The sequence below is a fragment of the Poecilia mexicana genome, unplaced genomic scaffold, assembly GCF_051168715.1.
Source record: "Poecilia mexicana isolate PSO_F unplaced genomic scaffold, ASM5116871v1 scaffold_4, whole genome shotgun sequence".
Taxonomy (NCBI): Eukaryota; Metazoa; Chordata; class Actinopteri; order Cyprinodontiformes; family Poeciliidae; genus Poecilia; species Poecilia mexicana.
In genome coordinates, this window is record NW_028263373.1 from 17,832,041 (window position 1) to 17,855,859 (window position 23,819).

The 23,819-nt window shown below is 37.1% G+C and overlaps 1 protein-coding gene across 1 annotated transcript in view; it reads right to left on the reverse strand.

Moving 5' to 3' along the window:
• LOC106922345 (adhesion G protein-coupled receptor D2) overlaps nucleotides 1-23,819 on the reverse strand; it is a 79,174-nt gene that overhangs the window by 29,576 nt on the left and 25,779 nt on the right. Inside the window, exons 21-23 of the mRNA XM_014994660.2 lie at nucleotides 11,118-11,159; nucleotides 5,292-5,345; nucleotides 2,382-2,526 (exon numbers count right to left, since the gene is read on the reverse strand). Coding sequence (XP_014850146.2) covers nucleotides 2,382-2,526; nucleotides 5,292-5,345; nucleotides 11,118-11,159 — 241 coding nt within the window. The remainder of the gene's footprint in view (nucleotides 1-2,381; nucleotides 2,527-5,291; nucleotides 5,346-11,117; nucleotides 11,160-23,819) is intronic.

A 23,819-nucleotide genomic window follows, 5' to 3' on the forward strand; every position in this document is an offset into this window, starting at 1 on the left:
GGCAAACCAGAGGAGCAGCAAATGGACTACATAATATCATCTGACAAGTGATTATTTCTCCATTTGTGTTCTATCAGAAACATTATGTTTGCTGCTCAGTTGGATGTGTCTGGTTGCGCTGATGATTCAGCATGTAAATGTGCCACAGGGACTGATTTAATAACTTTGCTGTGAGTGAGTGAAAGAGAGTAATAATGTGGTGGAGCATGCAAATCACTCGCAAAGGAAATGTTGTAAATCAGACTGAGAGGTATTCGGAGGAGCAATAAGGGCCGACAACACGCAGCCCATGCACTTTACAAATGTGAATTTTATTATACAAGCCATAAACTATTACCTACATAGTTTTCACAGATTTAAAGAGCCACTCTGTAAATTGATATTTAGTTGCAGTTTTCCACCATCAGACGGTGCAATAAAGTGTTGATAAAACATTTTGGAAAAAAAAACAAAAAAAAACTATATATATATATATATACATATATATATATATATATATATATATATATATATATATATATATATATATATATATATATATATATATATATATATATATATATATATGCAGTAACATACATTTGAATATTATTGAAAAAGTTTATTGAATTTAAAACATGATGTTCATAGCAACTCATTACACACAATGTGTTTTGAGCAGCATTGTTTCTGCTCATTTAGCTGAATGCAGTGGTAGTGACAGCTGGTTACAAAGTAAATCTTGGCAAGCCTGATTTGGAGATGTGTAAATACTTCCAAATGCATTTCAGCGCACACTGTTAGGAAACACTGACATTTATTATAATTTTTTTAATAAGTTAATATGTATATGATGATTATTTTGTAATTTCAGATGTTTTTCTCCCTCCATAACTGAGAGGGCAGCACCCCACACACCCTTTTTATGTGCCGCTACTGGAAAATGCAGACTAGAATCCTTTGTATTTCTGCTTTTAGTTTAAAGAGGAAACGAGAAAAAGAGAAATTATGTAATTCTGCATTTGCCTCATCAGCTCAAAAAAAAAACCCAAGTTACTAGTTTTAAGTTACAAAATGAAAACAGGACTCGACCTCTCCCTCTTTTTTGGTCCTCTTTGAAACTGGTACCCCCAATCTTTCCCACAGTGAAACAGGGTTCATCACTGGCAAGCGCAGCATGGGTCAGAGAGCTGAACCAGAGCCAGGAAGTCTGGTTAGTGTTAAAGTTGAATAGGGTACTTCTGATGTCTGATTTCACTCAACAGGCCAGCCACTATTTTCTATTTCAGAATGCCTTGCTATGAAGTCTGGATGAAATACCAGCAAAGGAACAGACATGGGGCACAATTTTATACTGTTGCCTTCCAAAATCAGCCAACACCCTTAACCTACAACGCATTCTGGAGGCAATTCTGCTAATTTGAAGAAAATGAAAAGGGATGTGGCTGTAAGTCTCCTACTACTTCTCATACTGACTAAAAAAAAACATAATTATTCTGTGAAGAGTCAATCTGAGGACACTGGTGCAACAGAAGAAGGTTGGTTGAAATGTAAGTCACCCATTGGGATGATAATCTCAAACAAACACAGATGTAAAACCATTTGAAATACTGTGACAAGTCTATGAAGAGATAAAGGGAATGTTAAACTTGTACCAACTTTTTTTTACTGTATTGTTGTGAGGGCTATAATTTCTGCTATTCAACTATTTGAAAATTGGATGAGGTCAAACAAAGACCTGTACACTACAGAGGGGTGTACATACTTAAATCATACAGCATTTGTTTTTATTCATGTACTGTTTTTGCATTTTGGGTTTAATCAAACAAAGCACTCAGTGTGGTGTTTTTCATCTGAAACGGTTTTTTGCCTAATTTAAAACTTAAGGACAAAAGTTTGGTTGTTCAATTTACAGACTTAAAATTCAGTTTCGAATGTAGTTTATCATAAAGCACCAATGAATTATAATCATCTCCAGGCACTTTACAAAAATTGTTCAGATATTTCAATTGGTAAAAGTCTTTTGTGTCTAAGTAGATACAGCAAATTGTATGGACACTGACCCGTAGCAATCAAGTTTCCTTGACAACTGAGTTTGGCATTCAGTCTAATCTTTTCTAGCAAAACTTCTTCAGCTAAGTTGAAAATTATTTACACAAATTTCAAAAGTCAAGGTACACAAAACATTTTTAAAACACTGACATTTATTCTAGAAACAACAGGATTCTGCGCAGAACAGGTTGTTCGCCAAATTGTGGTCTAATCTGTGCATCTAATGTTTCTAATCACACATGTTAATAATTGTAATATTTTAAACCGTACTTTCATAACGGTTTTTACTTATGCTTGTTAAAACGGTGGCAAAAGTCATAAAAACTGTTGAAATAAAATAAAACTCTCACCTCTGCTCTTCTCTTCCTCCATCCTATTGGAGGACGTGCTGTTGCACGGGTAGGTCTCTTCCTCCTGGCTAGGGGTTGATCCAAGAGGATAACTTACAGGACGGGAAGTGGTCAAAGAACTGGATGGTCGGGAGCTGGCACAGTTCTACAAAAAAAGACAAAATTAAGCAATCTCCTGATCAGATTCCTTAGATGATGATTAGTTACTCAAACAAGGATTATGAGCATTGTGATTTGTTCGACCACTATTTTTTTTTAAATGTCTGTTGTTTAATTTGTGTTTTTCTTACTGTAAAAAAAACAGGTCCAAGTTAACACACAAACGTCAATACAGTACCCTTGTTTGTGTTTAAGGTATTTTTTTCCTCAGTCACTGACATGTTTTTCTTTTATTTTAATTGTTACAACATGGAACAGGAGGGTTATTTTTATCTAAGTTAGAATTGGACAGTGTCTTGTTTTGCACAAGCTTTTCCTTGTCCTGGGTCACCCAAAAGATCATCATTCACTCACACACACACACACACACACACACACACACACACACACACACACACACACACACACACACACACACACACACACACACACACAAAACCTCCAACAAAGATTTGGGTGCTATACAGGTTCATTAAATGGAAAATTTTCGGGGTGTGCTACTCAGTTGTTTACTATTGTAAATTTACAGCTTTATTGCATATGTCAAAAATGCAATCAAAAGAATACAGATAAATGCACAGATACATGTTGCATGTCCAGTTTCAACTGTCTACCCGTAAAAAAACATTTACCTGACTGATTCCAACTGGTGTATCCAAACTTGAGAGAAGATTTAAAAAAAAAAAAAAAAAACTAATCCCTTTCTCATTTATATCTATATTTCAAGGATGTCATGGGCGTGAAGCAGTGGGAAGGGGGATGGAGGGTGTTTTTTATTTGGACTTGGTAACTGACAGTTTTATTTCACAAAGCAATCCGGCTGTGTGTGTGAGGAAGAAGGAGGTCAGGGTAGGTCAAGAGGTATGTGGTATCAAATGGGCCGGTGACACTGCTAAAAGTGGCCATGTATGTGTGAGTACATATATAACCATACACCACAGGGGTTAAAAAAAGAGAGCATGAGTTGTACGCCTGAATATAGAACAACAATAAGGAAGAGGTCAAAAGAGGTTGACGCTAGTGTGGGATTTAAGAGGGGAGATTTCCTGATTGTGTTTGATGGAATTTATTTAAGATATTGTCAAGGTTATGCATGTCTCATCGCAGTAAAATAACACATTTGTAAGTTAAGAAATTGATCCCTCATTCAAATGACTGCAACTTTGTGTATTGTCAAAATAGTGAAAAATGACTGACACACCTGTTTCACCTTTTCCAGGTAAATTCCAATTGAAACTGATCATCTTATTGTATCCTTTACGCAAAGGTAGCGTGACTTTATCTAGACTACACTCATTGTTAATGTTTAAATGAAAGGGAGACTAAGAGTTCCGTACAGTTTTTCTCAATTTAAGTCCTTAAAATGCTATTGACGTGAATTATCCCACTGGATTAAATCTTCACAGGCATATAATAAACCATATAAACCCTTTTATCTGTGACAAGAGCAATACGTCTCCAAATGACCCCATATGCTATAACAGCATCAAAAATCCTCTTTGCGCCTCACCTCAAAGGCACAATACCCAATCCTATGTTTTACAACAAGAGGATATATAGGGGCATGTGCGGTCATCTAGAGCCAAATGTCTCCTATCTAACCACAGGACAGGGGGATACAGTATTTCGAGCAGGATTTATAGCACAAAACAGCATTAGCTAAAAACTATCAGGCAGCAGCGATGGCTTAAAAAAATGCATTCTGGTAGCGGAACCTGGCAAGATTGGAAAATTGCCACCACGGGAGGGGAGAGGACGCAGTAAAAATGACTCTAGATGGGGGTCCCTCACTGATAACAGCAGAAGCACATATATCAGACTGCACCTGGTGGCAAAACCCCCTTCCCCACAAACCCTCCACACTGACATATATACACATGCACATTTGAGCTTATCTGTTTGTTTATTTCCTCCCATCTTTACATTGTCCATTTTTTAGGCAAAGAAGGGTCAAAGGGAAGGTGTAACAGCATGCTCAGTTTTCGATCTCCTGCTCATAAATGGCTTCAAGAGAAGGGTTAAAGCACATGTGTGTGGGTCAGAGTGCAGAGGGAGGAGCAGGACAAAGTATTTCTGGAGATTAAGTGTGACACAACACCATGACCAGAAGCACTGTGTCTGTGTGTGCGCACATGAGATGGAGGATACACACAACGCACCACTGGCAGAAGAGGTTAGAGTGATGAGTGGGTGTTTGTAAAGGGCTAAGGTTCATAATTGCACCTTTAAGTGCAGGAGTTGTGTCTTTGCATGTGTCAGACTTTTAAAAGGTGCTGTGTTGGCAACAATCTTTCTTCTTGCACAGGCCTACAGACACACAAACACACAGTGGCAATATCCCACAGTTTCAGCTAAACAGCAGAGTCCAAGCGGGTATAAATACTGCTCTGACACTTTAATGTCTGGGGACGGCTTGTCCAGGATTAGAAACTTGTAACCCACTGCAGAACCTGACATTGCTGGGATGAAGGTGATGCAATTGGGAGAGGGAGGAAGGGCTGAAGGGGTGTGGGGGCTATTATGGAGGGTCTATGTTTGATGTATAAGGGCATCTAACATAGACTGTCGACCAGTAAAAGGTTATTAGAAGCTGCTTTGAAGCTGGCTTTCATTGGCACTGAATGAGTTGCTTTTTTTTTTCTCTCCCACGAGAAGTAAAATACAGTTAGTTACACACATAATCAACAGAATTCATAAAAGCACATGGACCTGCGTGAACACCCCTTCAATTGAAAACTTAGAATGACTTACAGACAAATTAAGTGCTTTTCTTCTCTCCTTGATCCTGTTGACAGTACTCCACACCTGGAAGAAAGAGAATTAAACAAAAGTAGTAACTATTTATCTAAACTCAATTAACCATGTCTTAATAAATAAAACCTAAATTGAATTTCCCTGTGCGCACAGTCAAGTACACAAAAGGAGGAAGAATACTAATTAGTAAAGGAATAATCACATATTTTTTAGAAATAATCTCCAGACAATATCATGGAGGAACTGGAACGGTGTAGATGTGCATGTGAGGGTGTTCCGGTGTGTCCCAGTGCTAATGGGACTTGAAAGTGACACATAGAGCTGGCACACTAAGGAGACGACTTCAAGCTATCATCTGTCAACATGGAGCGGAGGGGCCAACAAATGGAGCTATTGGAGGAGAAGGGACCGCCCTAGCAGAACAGATTGCATTTTTACACTCGAGATGAAACTGTGTACTTGCACACCTTTATTTAACACACATATAACATCACAAAAGAGTGTCACTGATGTTGAAAATATACAGCACATATACACAGACACACATGTATGCAGAGAAAATTATCAATCCTCAAATAGTAAACTACACCATAATTTTATTGGGAAAACTTTTTGTGAAAATTTAGACCACGTGGAAAGGGTTCATTTTACCAAAACTGTTTCCACACATATTGAAAAGATAAATAGAAGCATGGTGCTACCTAACAATTGTAACCAATTAAGAGATTATCAGCAATGTGAAGAAATACATTTGTCAGTTTCCTTCTTCGATGCATTCAGGAGCGTGTTAAGTGAAAACGAACAAAGACATCAGACATGATGTCTTTGACTAAAAACAAAAAAGTTGCTGGTCATCAACTTGGACAAAACAGAAAAAAATAAATAAATCAAACAATCAAAACAATATAATTCCACAACTGGCATAGTTGTGGCTTGAAATTAATTTGTGACTACACTTAGAAAAAGATTAAATATTCCCAAATGAAGACCTAAACTTTAAGTACAATGACTGAAAATAAGTAATGAGTGTTGCTGTACCACTGTGTAAGTCCAAACTCGAAAATCTATTTAACATCTACAAAACAAAAAAAGGAATAACTTCCGCAGCAATTATGTTTATGTCTTATAAGGTAAAAAAAAAATAGAGTAACTGTGCTAAATACTTCTAAAACTTTTGAATCAGGTTTGGTTCTGAGTTTTCCACATTTTCTTATATCGTGTGTTGTTGTCCATCTGAGTTTGTCTTTGTCTCAATTTAGGAAGTTGGAAGAATTGTTGTTTTATTGTTGTTGTCTTTCTTACTATTGTTAGCAAGAGTTTTCTATAGCACAAAGTATTTGACATCTCTATACCCTATGCTCAACGTTATGGCAAAAGCATTGGAGCAGATCACATATAGTGCAACGACTAGGAGATCGCCTCTTCCAACCAGATATAGTGTAGCTACTACATGAGCAGAAGACTTCCATAAAATCCTTTAAGGTAATTATGAGGTCTGCATGCCTGTGTGTGTGTGTGTGCCTGTGCCATTTTCATGCACACCATCAGTACAAATTGGAAATTTGTAGTGGCTGGGCACTCATCTCTACAGCCTGTCCCAGCCCAGCCCACAACATTAGTGAATATGCATTATGGCTCATGGCTTCATTAAGTCACCAAGCATTATAAATTATGACACTGCACCAATCACACACATGTTCCAGAGACACTTTGAGTGTACAATGGACGTTTTGCATACAAACCACTGCTGGAGGCCCTATTAATAGAAGGAAGAGCAGAATCAGAAGTGAACAGTGTTATTATTTCTGACAACATCCTGACAAGGCCTTCAACACAGCATACATGCGAGTAAAACAACACTGTATAACATTATTTAAATGGGAAATTACAACTTTGGGATTTCATTGATATCAAAAACAGCCAGCATGCTGAGACAATTACGTGACACAACTTAATTAATCATTTGACAATGAGGGGAAGGGCATTGTTTTAGACTATTGTAATGTGTTTAAGGGGGTTTGAGTAGACTCAAGGTTTAGAACTGATGCAAAGCATGTAAATGGTTGCAACGCAATTTCCATATAAAAGCAGTGCACCCAACAACACCTGCTGAAATCCTTGGAGTTGATGGAAATAAAGGGTCATCAAAGCGTGGGATTACAAGGTGACCACCAAGGAAAAGCTAATTGCAATGAATAATGGGAAGCTATCGTCAGGTAATTAGCAATTAAGCATTGCATTTTGAGTATAATAGCAGCAGATGCAGTTTATGCTTCATACCACAGTTGATTGTTTAGCTGAAAAACCAGGCTTGTTAATCCACAATCTGACTTTTAAGGTCCAAGTTAATTCACCACCAACTTTTGCATATCAAAGTCATATTTCCTCATTAATTAGTTTTAAAAGGGAAACATTTAAAAGTAAAGTAAAAAAATTGAGTGATCTCAATCTTTTTTGGATACTTGTCAGCATACCTATAGTCATCTTTTTTTAATTTTCATTTTAGCACAGATAGCTGGAGACCAGCTTGGAATGAACAAGAGTGCCGATAGACAGTCTAATCCATTCACTGGAACTTTGTTGAACAAGGACACCTATCAACCAATCAAGAATTGTCTAATACTGATTTCTTATTTTACAATCAGACTGAAAAAAAATAGTTGTCAGTATGAGGGCAACTGCTTCTTAATTTCAGTGAAATGGGCATTTCCCTTGCTCCCTGTCACGTCATGTCTGTTAACTTTGACCTTTGAATCTGTGAACATTTCTAATACACATGTATGTGGAAGGACTCTATATACATGTTTACGTATATTTATTTTATATTTATATTTATTTTATGTACATATTTATATGATTTTTGATTTAGTAGTGTGGTCTCAATCCACTGTGAAGCGGCTTCAGCAAGAGATGTAATTGCATGACTTCACGTGTCCAAAATATTTAACTGAAAAAGGAGCTCCTGCCCACTTCTAAAAAAATATTAGCTTAAATAAAAGCAAACGACAACTACATCCTTGGCTCATCATTTTACTGGAAGTCAAGAAGCAAGAAATATTTTGAATACTGCTAGAAATTGTTTCTGAATATCTGCTATGGAATTTTGTAAACAAGATGGATGTTAGATTTAAAAAATCTGACTAACATCCAAAACATGAGACAAACGGGGTGAGTCCAAACAAAATATGTTTCTTCTAAAGGTGATGGAGGTTTGGAAGAAGTAATATGTACAGATCTGTAGTTCAAAGAGGTGTCTGTGAGTCTTCTTAACACAAAAGGAGGTTCCTTTTTTTAAAAAAAAAAATTGGAACATAAGCTGTTCAAATACCATGAAAACCTCAGGGTCAAAGACAACTTCAGAGACTGCAAATTATTTCTGCACATTAAAAAGGCCACTCAAGCAGGAATGCATTTTAATTTATTTTACAATGTAAAGGGTCAACCTTCCCAGCATCTGTTTTGCCAATAGATTGGCTATGACTCAGGGACACCTTTTCATGCTCTGAAGAAGACATGAATACAAGAAAGAAAGAGAAAATACAAACTAAAGACAGGAAATTGAAATGTTGTGTGAGACCAATGTAATCTTGGATGTTCAGATGGACGGAGGTGCTGATGAAGTTAGATAAAAACTGAAAAGTGGGAGGTCATGCAATTTTGCCCATTTACCTTGTAAATGCCTCATCTGAAACAACAAAAAGACATGACCTTTGGATTCATCAGAACTGAAGACTCGTCAGCAGAGCTTCATTTAGGCCACAGACAAGAAAAGTGCTTGTTAGACATACTTTCATTGTATTGCATAGAAATTTAAATGCACTCTGCTTCTTTACATGATGTGTTAGCACCTTTATGCTTCAAAAATTAAACTATACTTTGATTATATCATTTGAAATCCTGCATACAAGTGTTCAAACCCTTTCTATTCGAGTCCGTACAAACCATTTTCTCTTTTTATTATAGTAAAACATAAAGAGAATATCTTTTTTTTTTTTTTTTTTTTTGTTCAAACTGAGACTCATTGGCCTCGGGTCACTTTCTGTGAAAAACATAATTCGGAAAAAGAAAATTAACGGCCACCCACCCCATACACTGTGGCCTACATTTACATTACACTCTGGATGTTTGGGTTCACCAAAACCCAGAGTTGATAAAACTGTGCATCTTCTGGTTGTGCTTCTTTCTAGCCTTGTTGTTTGTGTATGGAGGGTTGGGGGTATTGGTACATATTCCCATTGTAACAATTTTTACCAACAAAAGTAGGTCATTTGTTGAAAGTGAGGACATTTTTCTGGTCTTCGCTTTTTTCAATTCTACCGAGCTCTACTTTAGGTTTATGTTATGGTGTGAATAAAGCCTTGGTAAAGGTTTGGGTTACAAATGTACTTGGAATGGTTAAAATTATGAAAAATGTCTGGGTTTGACATAAATGCAAAATACAGTGTATCTGTCCTCGGAGTGTACACTACAAAGATGTTTGTGCATATGAATCTTGTCTGCTCCTGGTCCAAAAAAAAAAAAGGATTTAAATAAAATATGTTATTATAATGATTTTCAGGTGAATCTAAAAATAAACATAAATGTTTACTTATATATGGAATATACATTTTGTCCTTTTTAAATGTACCTGCTTTTGTGATAGAGCAAAGATGAATGAGCTGTAATTTTTTTCTTAAAATGTTTTATTTTAAAATTAAAAGGTTACAATAAACCATATTTGCTGTTTATATTGATGTAATTCAAGTGAAGTGATCATCTTTTTTTGTATTTTAATGTAAAACATCTTTGGTTGTGTTGAATTTCAGCAATGAAATACAGTGGGTCCACCAGACACGGTGGTTGTGTAACCAAAATATGAACACCAGGTTTTCTTAATAATTGTGTTTATATATTCAAAATGAATCTCAATGATAAAAATGTGGTACATTTTAGGAAGGTGCATAAAATGAAGGGGAGAGAAAAAACACTCTGTTAGGGAGAGAGAACTATCTTGTGCTCAACCGTACTTTTTGGGTTGAACAAAAAGTTGGTGGCATCTTTGTTGAAAGTTGGTCAAAATTTCACTCTAAAGTTTTGTTGTGGCTTTCCCCATGAATCACATGTGTTTATGAGACAAATTTGATCCATTCTTTAATTGTGGTCATGGGCCAGTAGAATAACCTTATGAGAGCAGCACGTTTAACTTGTCATTAATTTGAATATCTGAGTGTTAAAGGGGATGCATAGCTAAACAGCAGGTCTTACTCTTTAATAATTTCCAGCAGGTAGCACATTTTTTGGTATTGTTTGCAAAGGTGGTCTTTGCTATAAAAAGTTTAAGCACTACTGCTAGAATCACTTAAATAATAATCACATCCCAATATTGTTATTGTTTTCAATTATTCATTGGAAGCTGTTTGTTGCACAGTTTTGTTTTTTTTATATATTTTTTTCCCATCCTGCAATGGTAGCTGCACTGGGCCATGCAAAGCCCTGGCCAGGAGCTTTGTCAGGATGCTAAATGGAGGACCGTGAGTTTAAAAACTTAAAGAGGCAGTGAAATATTAGCCAATGTGGGTGAGGAATGAGTGGCTGAGAAGCGCAGCGTGTCAGTGTTAAATGGTCGGACTCGGATGCATATAAGTTAGTCCAAGCATGAAGGGCAGTGGGACGCTCGCGTGGAAACGATGTCCCCTCCCCTCACTCCACTCACCCGCACAAAACGCGTTCGCACACGCACACACTCTGTCACCCCACCCACACAGCATTTAAGCAAGAAGCCCATCAGAAACTTGTCATTTCTCTCATTCACTCCGACAGCCTTGAGACACAATGCAGACTTACCTCTGTGTTGTACACCCCATATATCAGAAAGATGAACAGGCCCTGCAAACACAGACAAAGAAAGAAAGAGGGGAGAAAGAAGAGGACAAAGTTGTAACTGTTGTTTTCTCTTTTATCCTTTTTTTTTTGTTAAATACATTAAAGAAAAGTACAAAGTTGATTGATGAGTACAGGGAAGGTGAAATGCTGTGAAGATGATGAAGAATTTATGTAAACTGGACCATCTTTGTAAAGCTCAGCTTGCACTTGTTTCATACCCAGTATAGACAGCACACAGCAACTCGAGGGTGAAATACTAGGTTCTACCTAGATTCACTCAGGAAAACAATCTCAAGTGCTTGTTTTCATTTTATGTTTTTATTATAGGTGTGCCAATCGATCAGCCACCGATCATAATTGGCCGATTTCCGTGAAAAAGTGTATGATCGGTGATCGCCGATCACGGTCTTTTGTTGCCGATCATACAAACCGATCACCTGCATCTCATTCCGCAGCCTGCCTGTGCAGCTGGTCTCCTCTTTCCTCCACACTGCGCAAACCTGCAGCAACAAATCCTAAGCGATGTGGAACTATGACGCACTGAGTGAATGGGGAAGTTCGAGTGTTGCGTCGGAAAATTGAAGCAGGTGGAGTGAAGCAGGTCAAAATGCATCAACACGACGAATCTAATATGGGATAAAAACAATGCCATACTTGACGGAGTTTGGCTACATCGAGGCTCACTGCAGTAAAAAAGACAAACGGAGGATCAGACAGCAGGTAAAGCAGCGCACAGCTACAAACACTCACCCGGATTAGCATGACGGTCAGAAAGCTAAACAAATAACCCGCAAAATTATTTAAGTCTTTCAGCTGCGATGTAAGACACTGGTTCTGCTCTCGCTGTTGAACCGCTGCTACGCTGCAGGTAGTAATATTTCACAGACGGAGCGCCGCTTCTGCTCCACCTGGTAGTGACTCTCACACCGAACCTCTGCTTAAAGCTGCAGCATCTAACTTAAAAAAATAAATTTTACATACGTATTAAAACTTTCGCTGTCCTAACATGAGACAGATAATCTCTGAAAAAATAATCGATCTCCTCCCTGTTCTGCATAATTACTCCGCTCAGTCAGAAACAGCCAATCAGAACTAGCAGTAATCAGCTAGCCGCCATGCTAACAGGAAGTTTTCATTCAGTAAATCTGGATTGTTTGTTGTAGTGGATCCTATATTCCTTTGAATGTAAAGTTTTATACTTGAATTTTTTAGCAATGTTGAGAGGTTTTATTTTGACACTATGCATTATTTAGCCTCTTCAGAGCCTTCATATGTTTTCAGTCTGTTAAAGATAGTATTACCGATACAATTTGGACAATGTCTGTTTTGTTTTTGTTCTTGGAAAAAGTTATTAAAAACAAGTTTTTGTCTAAATTAAGGTGAATTCATGGTTCCTTTTTCCACCTAATGTAGTCGGTAGTGCTTTTGATAAAAAAAAAATAAAAATATGTGATCGATATCGGTGATCGGCCCTTATGGGTGATCGGAATCGGCAGGAAAAAACCTGATCGGCATATCTCTAGTTTTTATTAAATGTAACCAGAAAAAAAAAAAAAAAACATATTCTCCATAGCCTTAATCACTTGCATCAAAAACATGCTTTTAAAATTTTATGAAATGAAAACAAAATTATTGGAGAATTAGACAGAACTAACCTATTAAAAATCTAAAGGCACAAACAATTACACACAAAGAGAGCAACTAGGAGCCGACAAGACCAGGAGGAAAGCAGAGGGGGAAAAAAGGAACAGAATGAAAAGAATGACAGACAAAAGAAGATATTTCATGTTCATAAAACTCATGGCTAGTACCCAGGGTCCAAGAATGTCATGCCCTTGGAGACAAAAAAGCCTGCACTTTTGAGTGCAATGAAAAAAGGAGGGGTTTTTTTTATTTTCATTCAAATCCATTGTGGCATTCACTGAATGTACAAGCTGTGCATTCACCTTCAGGCAAAAATGTAATCCTTTAGCCTCAGTGAAAACAGTGAGAACAACAAACTGAGCACTGATTGAACTGTGCCACTAAACATGTACCGAGAAAATATAAAACGACAGTTAAAGTTCTAGAAAGTTCAAGGCTGATGGACTCACTAGATGCTTGGACAAGACGAACACAATGTCAACACGGACCAACTTACTACAGGCACAAAATAACTTTTTAAAGAACACCTCTCCCCTTTCACTGCCAAAGTGTTTGTGTTGCTGCGCCGTTAAAAGTGGGGGTAAGGACACATCACGAGGACCGGGCACGATGTGGTCAAAGCATCAATCAAAACAAGTTCAGAGCATCCAATTTTTGCCAGAGGGAGATCTCGATGCATCAACATTGACAACATGATTTGGGGGCCCATCCTCAGCGGCTGGATGACAATGGCTGGCGGCGACCTCTTGCTTGAGCAATAAGAAGTGGGCTGCGGCTCACCCCACCCAAGAATTGAACTGCCCTGTTTATCGTAATAACAGCTCAAGTCATACGTCTTTTTAAAACTGACAGTTCTGCTTGTCTCACACACGCGACAGACTATAGGCACTCTGATGCTGGGATCTCTTCAGTTTGAATTTTTATTCAATAATTGGAAATGCAAGAAAACTTTGTTTCATAAAGAATTAAAATAGCACAATGGAGAGATGAGTAAAGTCTGTTGGGACAGCTGGTTAATGAATATGAAAAAAAAGTTTTAAATCTCTGAACTTTTACATATTTTCTTTCTTTGAAACCACAAACTTCAATGTATTTTATTGCTGTTGATTCTGATAGACCTACACAAAATATCATGCATAACTGTGAAGTGGAAGGAAAATGATGCATGGTTTTCAAAACTTAAAAGTGTGACATGCATTAATGTGCATTTCCCTACGGCTAACTACAGGTTAATTACAGGGTTTCTGGGATAACATGTTAGAGAACATGAGTAAGCAAACAACTTCATACCAAAGAACACAGCAAAAAGGTCAAATATGAATTGTGAAAATGCTAGATGCAGATTTAAAAACAATGCTTTGACCACTGAACAGGAAGGATAACACTGATTCCAAGTCAACTGGTTACAACAGACTAGTAGCACTAGGTTATTCAATTTTGTCAACTGGTAAAATGCGTTCCCTGGCTTGTGTGGTGAGGCTATATGAAGATGTTCTATTTACTCTAAATCAGATACAGCTTTGTTGTATTTGCTGGTCTGATTCTTCTGTTCACTAAAAGTCAAGGATTACCGTTGTTGGAAATATAAATGCCAAAAAACGAAAATTTAGCATGTGTGGTATGGATCATAATCATCTGCTCAACAACAAGCACATGCATACAAATAGGCAAGTAAGTTTATGTGCAAACAAATACATAAAGCAACACTGCGGGGGTAATTTGCAACACATGTTCTATTGTATTGCATTAGAGTTGCAAGTTTAAGCTCTTTGTTGCAATTTGATTATCATGTTTTTGATCATTGCTCTAATTTGTAACCAATCTTTTGTTGTGCATCACACAATGTGAGGAGAGCATGCCGCGCATATCAGTTAAAATGGTCTTTTAACATCTAATTGAGTTAAAAATAAGATGGATTGTTTAAAATGTTAATTCATTAATATCTGCACTGAAAAACAAACATGCAAGAATATTGGGGCACATTATTTAAATTCCAGAATGTTTTTCTAAACTCAGCCCTGTTTCTTTTGAACTCGGCACAAGATACTGGCCAATTTATGCAAAGAGTGAACACAATTACTATCAAAGTATTGTTACACTGTACATCAAACAGCAAAGCATATGTTAATTTGCTCCCCTCTAATTAGCAAACAATTGTATGTTTAATAAGTTAAAGATAACACCGTGTTGTATCAAAAACATAATCACCCCAGAGAAATGTACTTTGCTGCAATACAACATAAAATAGTACTTGTTTAAATAAGTAAGCAGGACTCCGATTCTTGGCGTTTTGTCCGGGAAAGCAGAAAGAGTGAATTAAAGTTGAGCCACTGGTTTACTGCAGCGTATTCTAAGTCAAATCAGTTAAAGCAATGAATTCTAACCTTGATGCTGTTAAAATACAGACTGTTTATAAAGTTAACAACCTCCTTTTTGGAAGTTTTCCTTCCCCGTCCTTGCAGCTCACTCTACGTAAAATCGAGTGGAGTCCATTAAATGTTTACCGTGAGCCATTAAGTGCAGCTTAGCTTTGCACTAAAAGCTTCATGCTACTCTTAAATCCTAACCTTTGCAAGTGGTGTCGCTAAATTAAGCTCATCATATAAGCATATGCCAAGCTGGACATGAACAAATGAACAGGTTTTATTGCATATCTGTTCTTACGCTGACAACAGAGTTAAAAGATCAAATATGCAAAGGCTTATGTGAACTTACGGTAATACCAATTGGGTGTAAAATTGAAGTTTACAATAAGACAAAGTGTGAGAACAAATAATTCAGAGTTTGTCTGAACAAAGCAGCGGATGTTCTATCCGCCAGTTAATAAAAATTTATTTTGTTTCAAATTTGTAGGTTTTGAAGGCATCTTTGTCTTACCAAGATGTGTTTTGTTTTCAAAGGCTAACATCTAACAGTAAGTTAAAGCAGCTGCATTGTTGCAAAAATTAGAAAACTCTAGAAACAAAGTAATTCAAATTGCCAAGTGCAAATTTGCCTTTGTTTCTCCATGGCACAGAACTCCAAATTAATCAGAAGGTAAGTCAGACACCATTTGTTTCTTTCTTACAATTTATCCCAGTTACAAAACAACTTCAGCAGAAACTCCAAAATAAAAGCAGGCATGACTGATATACTCATATTTAAAAATATTCAATTCAGGGGTCTAGTTAAAGCACATTTTAGATTCAAAAGGACATTATCATTAGTACTTTCTGAGCTGGGTTACGACAAGTTCAGATCTGGCACAAAGCCCCACAGATGCCAATTAGCAGCAGAGCAGAAAAGTTTTAAAATTATCAGCAAATATGTTTATATGTTGGACCCCTGGTGTGCTACCTGAGCAGAACAGACTCTTCCCATAGGGTATTTATTTTGTATTTTTCTTCACTGCTGTTGTTGGTACATAAAACCTGATCTGGAAACAAAACATAAGTAGATCACTACATCTTTTATATTTCACACCTGCAGCCCCTGAAGATACACTTCACAGTTTTAGTGTCAACACCTTAGTGCACTATAAATGATTACATATTCAAAGTGAACGATAACTATACATTCCCCCAAATCTTTCACCTTTCAGCGTCGCCATTTCCAGTTTCCATCAAGCTCTCCAATGGAGAGGACTTATAGGAAGCAGCACTGGCAGGTAAAAATCTCAGAAAAGAGCAAGTTTATGACACTGTCCTTGGGAATCAAATTTTCAATGTACAGATATGAAAACTAGATTAAGGGGGGAGGGCAGTGTCTTGGCAAAAAGATGGGGACTGACAGGGCAGGTTTTTCTTCTCTGCCACAATATATTGCTTCTGTCACCTAACTGCTCCTTTTTGTAAGAGAAGCGGGCAAAGCGTTTCATTAAACTAGAGTGACATCAGGGAAAGGAGCGTTTTAAAACTGGATTAAAAGTTACTGTATGTTTCTTTCCAGAAAGAAATGGCATCTGCTTAAATTCCATTTAGGATTAGGATCTGGACAATTTTAAGATGATCATACAGTAGAAAAAAAATAAAAAATACTGCAAAAGTATTCCGATCATGTATTCTGAAACTTATCACATTGGTGAACTATTACTACGAAAAGCATCAATGTATTTTTTGTTGGGGTTTTGGTTGATATACCAACATCTCCCCCTTCAATACATCATCTTACTTGATTGTGGTAAGAAAATCCTTGAAATCACACAGTGCTCCCCTTTAAAGGCTCTTCCATTGCTGCTGTATCACAAAGCAAAGATGAATGACTCTTCAGTCATGTTTAATGTATTTTTTTTTTACATTTCATAAAAGAAAGGCTTATTAGTAATTAAAACAGTCCAATATTATCAACTTTTATAGACCACATGCTTTATGTTGTTTATAACAGTAACATCTGGCACTCCCATGGCTCAGTGTCAAAGTTATGCTTGTTCAAACTGACATTATACACTGAAAAGGAAATTTTTACAATGTCATCTTTGTGTTGGACCAACAGCTTTATCAAAAGAAATTCAGGACCAAAACCACAACATCTTTTTCAAAGAACTGCAGGGAGCCAAAAAAAGAGAGAGATTTGAGTAACACAGACCTTCCGTCAAATACGCTAGCCCAAATTCAAACACACAGAGACACTTTTCACAAATAGAGCTATCTGCGTCTCTACTTGGCAAAAACGGTGGGGGGCAGGGGGAAACCTGCCTTTCCACCTGGTAATCATTAAGAAAATGAGAGACAGAAGAGGTTAAAATGCTGTGATTGAGGGGAAAAGAGAAGAAATTCACACTTCTGCACTGGGGCTTGCTAATGTTTCTGACCCCTCCATGCATAAACAGTTTAATTAACATGTATACATAACTCGCACTTTAACTGCTCATGGCACGTCAAATCAAAGTGTCTGTCAAAGCTGTGAAAAAAGGGAGTTGATGGTTTGCAGGTCTTCGGTTCAAATCCAACCCGACGTAACTGCTCCAGCTGGCCAGAACAACTGGCAGGAGACACGGAGGCAGAGAGACGTGCAGGTACACGAGTAACCTGGCACTCTGCAGGGTTAAAAAGGCAAATAGGCTTGCATAAGATGACCAGAAGGTAAGATGGAAAGATGCTTACAGCGGGGAAAATAAATCTCAGTGCATTTTTCTCAGGATTCTAACATTTCTGTGGATTTAAGGTTAGCAGAAGGAATTGAGTTTGGCAGATATTATTAGTGCATTATAAGACACCATGCTCCTCTTACACACAAACATTTGTTTAAATCAATATTTCATCACTCTGTCAGAAAATCACAAACTGATTATTTTTTACAAGCAATGGAAATAAATATGTAAGCTTTGTTTTTAAGGTTGTGCTCATAGAAACAAGAGTAGAAATTGGTACTAAAAGAGGAGAATTAAAGTTATGTAGATTCAGTGTCAGTGACCTGTTGGAAAAAAGAAATATTCCCAAGAAAAACACAGAGGGTGTCAGTATCTTTTTTCTCTGTCTACTAAAGCTGCTAAAACTATCAATAAATCAAGTCTATCGGTACGGCACATTTCAGCAACAAGTCAGTTCAACATGCCTTGTAAAAAAACACAAAAATAAAAAGTCACAAAAACATTACACAGTCACCAATTGAGAAACCAGTAACAAACATTTCCATTTTATCGAGTGCCATCATCAGAATTATCAATACACATCAAATATGTTGATCAATGTTCCAGTGATCATAGGTCAAAAGCAACTCAAGTGGGCTTGCAGCCTTGATTTGAAGGAACTCTGCTGTTTTAAAGTTTTCTGGACGTTTGTTCTACTGGAAGCCATCAGAGGATAACAGGAAGGGAAAACACAATAAACTGAAGCTGCTCTGTTGGATCAGTTCCGGCTTTCAACCTCTGACTGCCATGTAGCCTCCTGGGATTGAAAGTAGCCGCAGCTTTTTAAAAATTTTCAAGCTAAGATAAGGGGTTTGCTTTCACTTTGGAGATACATGCAGGGGCTGGTGTTTTCACTTATTAATGCTACACTCTGCAGAAGATTAAGTTAGTTTTAATGAAAAGTGAGCAAATTCACTTGGTCAAGGTAAACTTAATCCTGTGTAAATAGCAGATTTTGACAGTAAATTGGTATTTGACTGGTCCTACATTTTGCTTTATAATAAATATCGTATTGGTTGAAAAATGCAGTTTAATCCTAATAAGGCACTCTTGTGCCTGAATAAATAACAGCTGCACTCATCACTGATATGATGAGTGCACATTCTCATCACATTGTAAGAAAATGTGAAGAGAATATGAAATGCTACAGACAAATGAACATTTCTGCTCTGAATCATTTACAGTACTTATCTTAAATGCATGGTTAATTTTTATTCTTATCCTTAGATCTGCTCCGACGCTACTTCTGTTTGAGGGTGAAGTTGAGGCAAAAGTTTTCTTTCTGCTCTTATTCTGTTACACATTATGAAGGAAAGTGGATAAGTTCCTCTTTTGAAATGGTCTTGTAAGATTCCCACTTTCTCTTGATAAGAAACACGGTCAGCTGCGTGTCAAGTGGAAGAGCAGACCCCCAAGCGAACCTGCCTCAATGGGGTACAGCAACAGAAGAAAAGTGAGAGTATCTACACACACACACAGGCAGGCAGGCAGGCAGGCAGGCAGGCAGGCAGACTCAGAGGCCAGGAAGAACACCAGTACCGGTGTGTGATGGCTCAGGAGAGGAGGGAGAGTTATTAGCTTAGCCCTGAACCACCTACTTAATATAGGGGCCGGCGGTGATCGCTAACAGAGCCTGGCAGAGGTGACAGCTTTTGGCCCTGCTTGAGGAAATCCAATTGAAAAGCAGCCAAGAGGAACAACAAGCTCGAAACAGATGTTGCTCGCTACCACCGGTGCAACTTGGGTACACACAACCCGGCGGCGGCAACCCTTGGTGGCATGGCTGACACACAAACCTAAACACTGAGAAGTGGAGGGTCACAATGACTGGAAAAGTAGCAGAACCTGTTTAACTTTGACACTTACAATTGAAAGTGATGTTGTTTTATTTTCAAATGTACATTAGTGTTCAGATCAGTCCCACAAGCCTATCTGGCTTCCCAAAACATCTCACTGCACATTTGGAAAAAAAAAATTGTGTAACTTAGTCCAGAAGGCGCAGATGACAGCAGCACTTTAGCCAATCAGGACATTCAAACACAGAAGTGATGAGTGGGACCAATTAGATACAACAGAGCCTGAGAGAGACTGTAAGAGAATGTACCACCAGACATCATATTAAAATGAGTGTCACTGCTTCTTCGACCCTGTTTGTAATCAAATTCCTGCACTGGTATGTGTAGTAAATAATTGCACAAGCAGAAAGTATAAGGTAAGAGTTAAAATAAGTAGCCTGTAGGTAACAATATTAGCAGCACTAACCGCCTCTATCATGAAGTTAGATTTCTGTGCAAAGGTCAGTAAAAAAAAAAAGAAAACAGGAATTGACTGCACATATAGAATTGTTAAACATTATATCTAAAGTCACAGAAAATTAAAAATACATAATCCCACTATGTTTCCACCTGTAATATAGCCACCCTCTAGTAAAACAAGATGCTTTAATGAATATATTGCCTGTGGTGTTAATCAAAAATGCATTCTTGTTTTCAAACTTTAAACTACTTAGTTATTTTTGTTGTGTTATATTGTTTTAGCACCTCTTGCTTTTTGCCATTCTTTCCCATATACGCATTCATGACCAGAAATCACAATGAAATGTTCTCACTTAAAACAGGCCAAAAAGTGAAATCCCCACTAAAAATAGACATGCAGATGTGACACATACGATTTACACTTTTGTTCTACTTTACATAGTTCTACAACTATTTTAATTATGAGCTCAAATATGCAGTTAAGCCCAAATGTTTAATCTCTGTGTATTTTTTTTTTACTTTCTCAAGGTAATAAACATATTTGAATTTTTTTTTTTTTTTTTTTTTTTTTTTTTTTTTTTTTACGTGCACCTAAATTGGATAACACAATGCTTCTTTGTGGCGCACCTCAAGAAACATGAGATAAACAAAATGTTCACAAATCTCTTTAAAAATGTCTGTGGAAGTAACAGATCCACCCGAACACTGATCCATCAAATGCTCTTCCTCTTTTTGTGCTCCGATCTAGCGCATCACTGGAATCAGAGCACAAAGACTTTCAAATCATCACAGCCTCATTCTCCAATAATAATTGAGTTAAGCAAGGCCAAACATACCCTAGTCATAATAACATTCATTTATTTCTTTCTATTTACTGCTCCTGCAAAAGAGCAAGAACGAAAAGGAGTGGAGAGAGAGAGAAAGAGAGAGAAACAGAGAGAGAGAGGCGTAGAACGAAAAGCAGGGGGAGAAATGGGCTAAAATCAATTGTGACATATCTTTATTACTAGTCAATGATAAATGACTACACATTTGCCATCGCTCTGGCATTATGTCAGTGTGTGTCTTATCGATTTTACATCAGACGGACAAATGTTATTGACAAAGTGCCCAAGAAACAGATGAGCACTTTATTTTATTTGTTTTAACGTGTAAATAAACCTGAATGACAAAGAATAAATCTGATCCGACTGAGTAGCAGATCTTAAAATTGTTATTATTTTTTTTAGGTATCTACACAAATCAGGCCTATTTAAAGAGCCAAAAAACAAAAGAGAGAACTGGTAGTTTATGCTCTGAACATGATCACACTGCACACATGTGGTATTATAATGGGGAGGGTGGTTTAAAAAAAAAGAGAGAGAAAGAGAAAGAGATTGAACTGTAAACAAGCTAGCTTTTAAACAAGACAATTTAGGGTTCCTTGTCTTGGATGCCAAGAAAAACACAGCCACAGAAAGCTGATACAAACTTTTAACACATGGGTCAAAGCGGGAGTCTTTGAACTGGTGCAGCTAGTGCAGAGAGCTGTTTAATTAAAAATACTTTGGTATTCGGCTGGCTTTCCTGGCGCACCTTCTTGTCAAACTGAATGTTATCCCGCCGTCAATCTTCCGATGTTTTTTTTCTAATCGTGTAGTTTTCCTCTGACAGGGAGGATAAACAAAAGAACACACGTCCTGGAGAACAGCAGCTGGGCGCTGGATGGGTTTGAAGAAAATGCACACATGTGCCCCGAGTCGGATACTGACAGGAGATGCTAATTTTTTTTTTTGAAGTTGTCACATAGCGATACATATAAGCATCAGCAGTACCAGATAAGTTTTTCTCCACTAATTATAATTGTTGAATATTTAAAATATAAAATCCAAACAGAAAAAAACTGTACATTTAACAACAATTAATTAAATTATATAAAAAATTATTCAATTTTCTAAGTAGTTAACTTCTGAAGGCAATTGAATATATTATAACTTGTAGGGGTATTAGATAGAGAGCTGAATGCAAACATACAGTGTATTTTTTTGTTAAATAATTGAAAATCATGTATAATTTTTCAGATTTTATGCCACTGTGCATAATATATATATATATATATATATATATAAAACTGAACATTTTATAGAGCAATATGAAATTACTGTATTGAAACCTGCATTCATTATATGAACTTTTAAGAACACGCCTCTACCACGGATGCCAGTAAATGTGGGTCATGCATCACATTTCCATAAAAACTGTAGTCTATGTATTAGTCTGACACAAAAAAAAAATCACAATTGTTCACTGTTTTAGTCATTTTCCACCACAGTGCAAATTATAAAGAAGCAAGACTTAACTAGTAGTGCTGAAGAAACATTTACATAGCAATAAATCTTTATGAAAGAGACGGTCCACATAAAGCTCTTACACCTTCACAGAAAGCAGCTTCCTGTTGAAGCTGCTCCTACAAAACTGCTGCTTCTGGCATTCTCACCTGCAAACATTACTTGAGCTCAGAGGCAAGCAGAATTAGGTCCAAACTAAAGTTCAGAAAGTTATTTCTCATCTCTCTGTGGAGGTGGAAAAGGAATTTCCAGACTAAAATATAGCAATTTATTGGAAACGAAACAAGTTAAACATAATCAGACAGCCATGAAAAAAATAAATAAATCTATGACAGCTTGTAGCTCCCTCAATTGAAAATCATGGATGGCTTTAAAAGGGTCAAGTTCTGCAAAAAACAGGAAAACATGGTTCTGGTGTTTTTACTGTATTTCACAAACACAGGGCTGAGAGCTATAAGTGTCTCTATAATGTATAAAGGAAAGAAAGGAAGAGAGAAGGAAATAATGAAAGTAAAAGAATCAAACAAGGAAATAAAGAAACAAAGAAAAAAGGAGGAAGAAAGAAAATATCTAATTAATTAACATAACATGCAGGTCATCTATTAATGTCTACATCACTAATATGTGGATTTCTTTACATTTTGTAACATTTTGTGACACTTTCAATCTTTGAAAAAGTGCAGGTCATGTACACATTTTCTTAACTGCACATACATGACAAAACAAAACAAACAAACAACCAAAAAACCGTTTAATTTACAGGACCAATATGAGCAATATATTACCTTTAAAAGTTTTAAAAACTGAAATAAATTGACAGAGAATTTCCAATCTTGTTATTTAGAAAACTGCACAATTAGAAAAAAAAAGAGAGGTAACCTTGTCCCTTTGTGTGAGTATGAATGAGCTGAATAAATGGATCTTATAAGTGGGTCTGTGTCTGCAAACGCAGACCCGCATTAACCCTGCTCTGAAACTCTCCGTATTCATGCATTTGTCTGGGAGTGCACGTGCAAATACATGTGTGCAGCGCCACCATGACGGCAAGGTGCATCCATCATGATAAGCCGGCAGACTCTGTGACTGTCACTTGCAATCACACTTCAGTACGGTTCAAAGGACTTCAAAGTGAAAATGAATGGTAGTTCATTGACGTGAAGACTTCATAGATCTTCGTTTCTGTCTTCTTTCTCACTCTTTTATTTTTTGGAAGAGAGCTGCACTCCCCCAGTAAGTCAGTGAGGACGGCTGTATGATTCATAGATTCAGCCCACTATGAATTGTGGGACAAACAACAATTGTAACAGTTTGAGAAATAAAACTGATACGT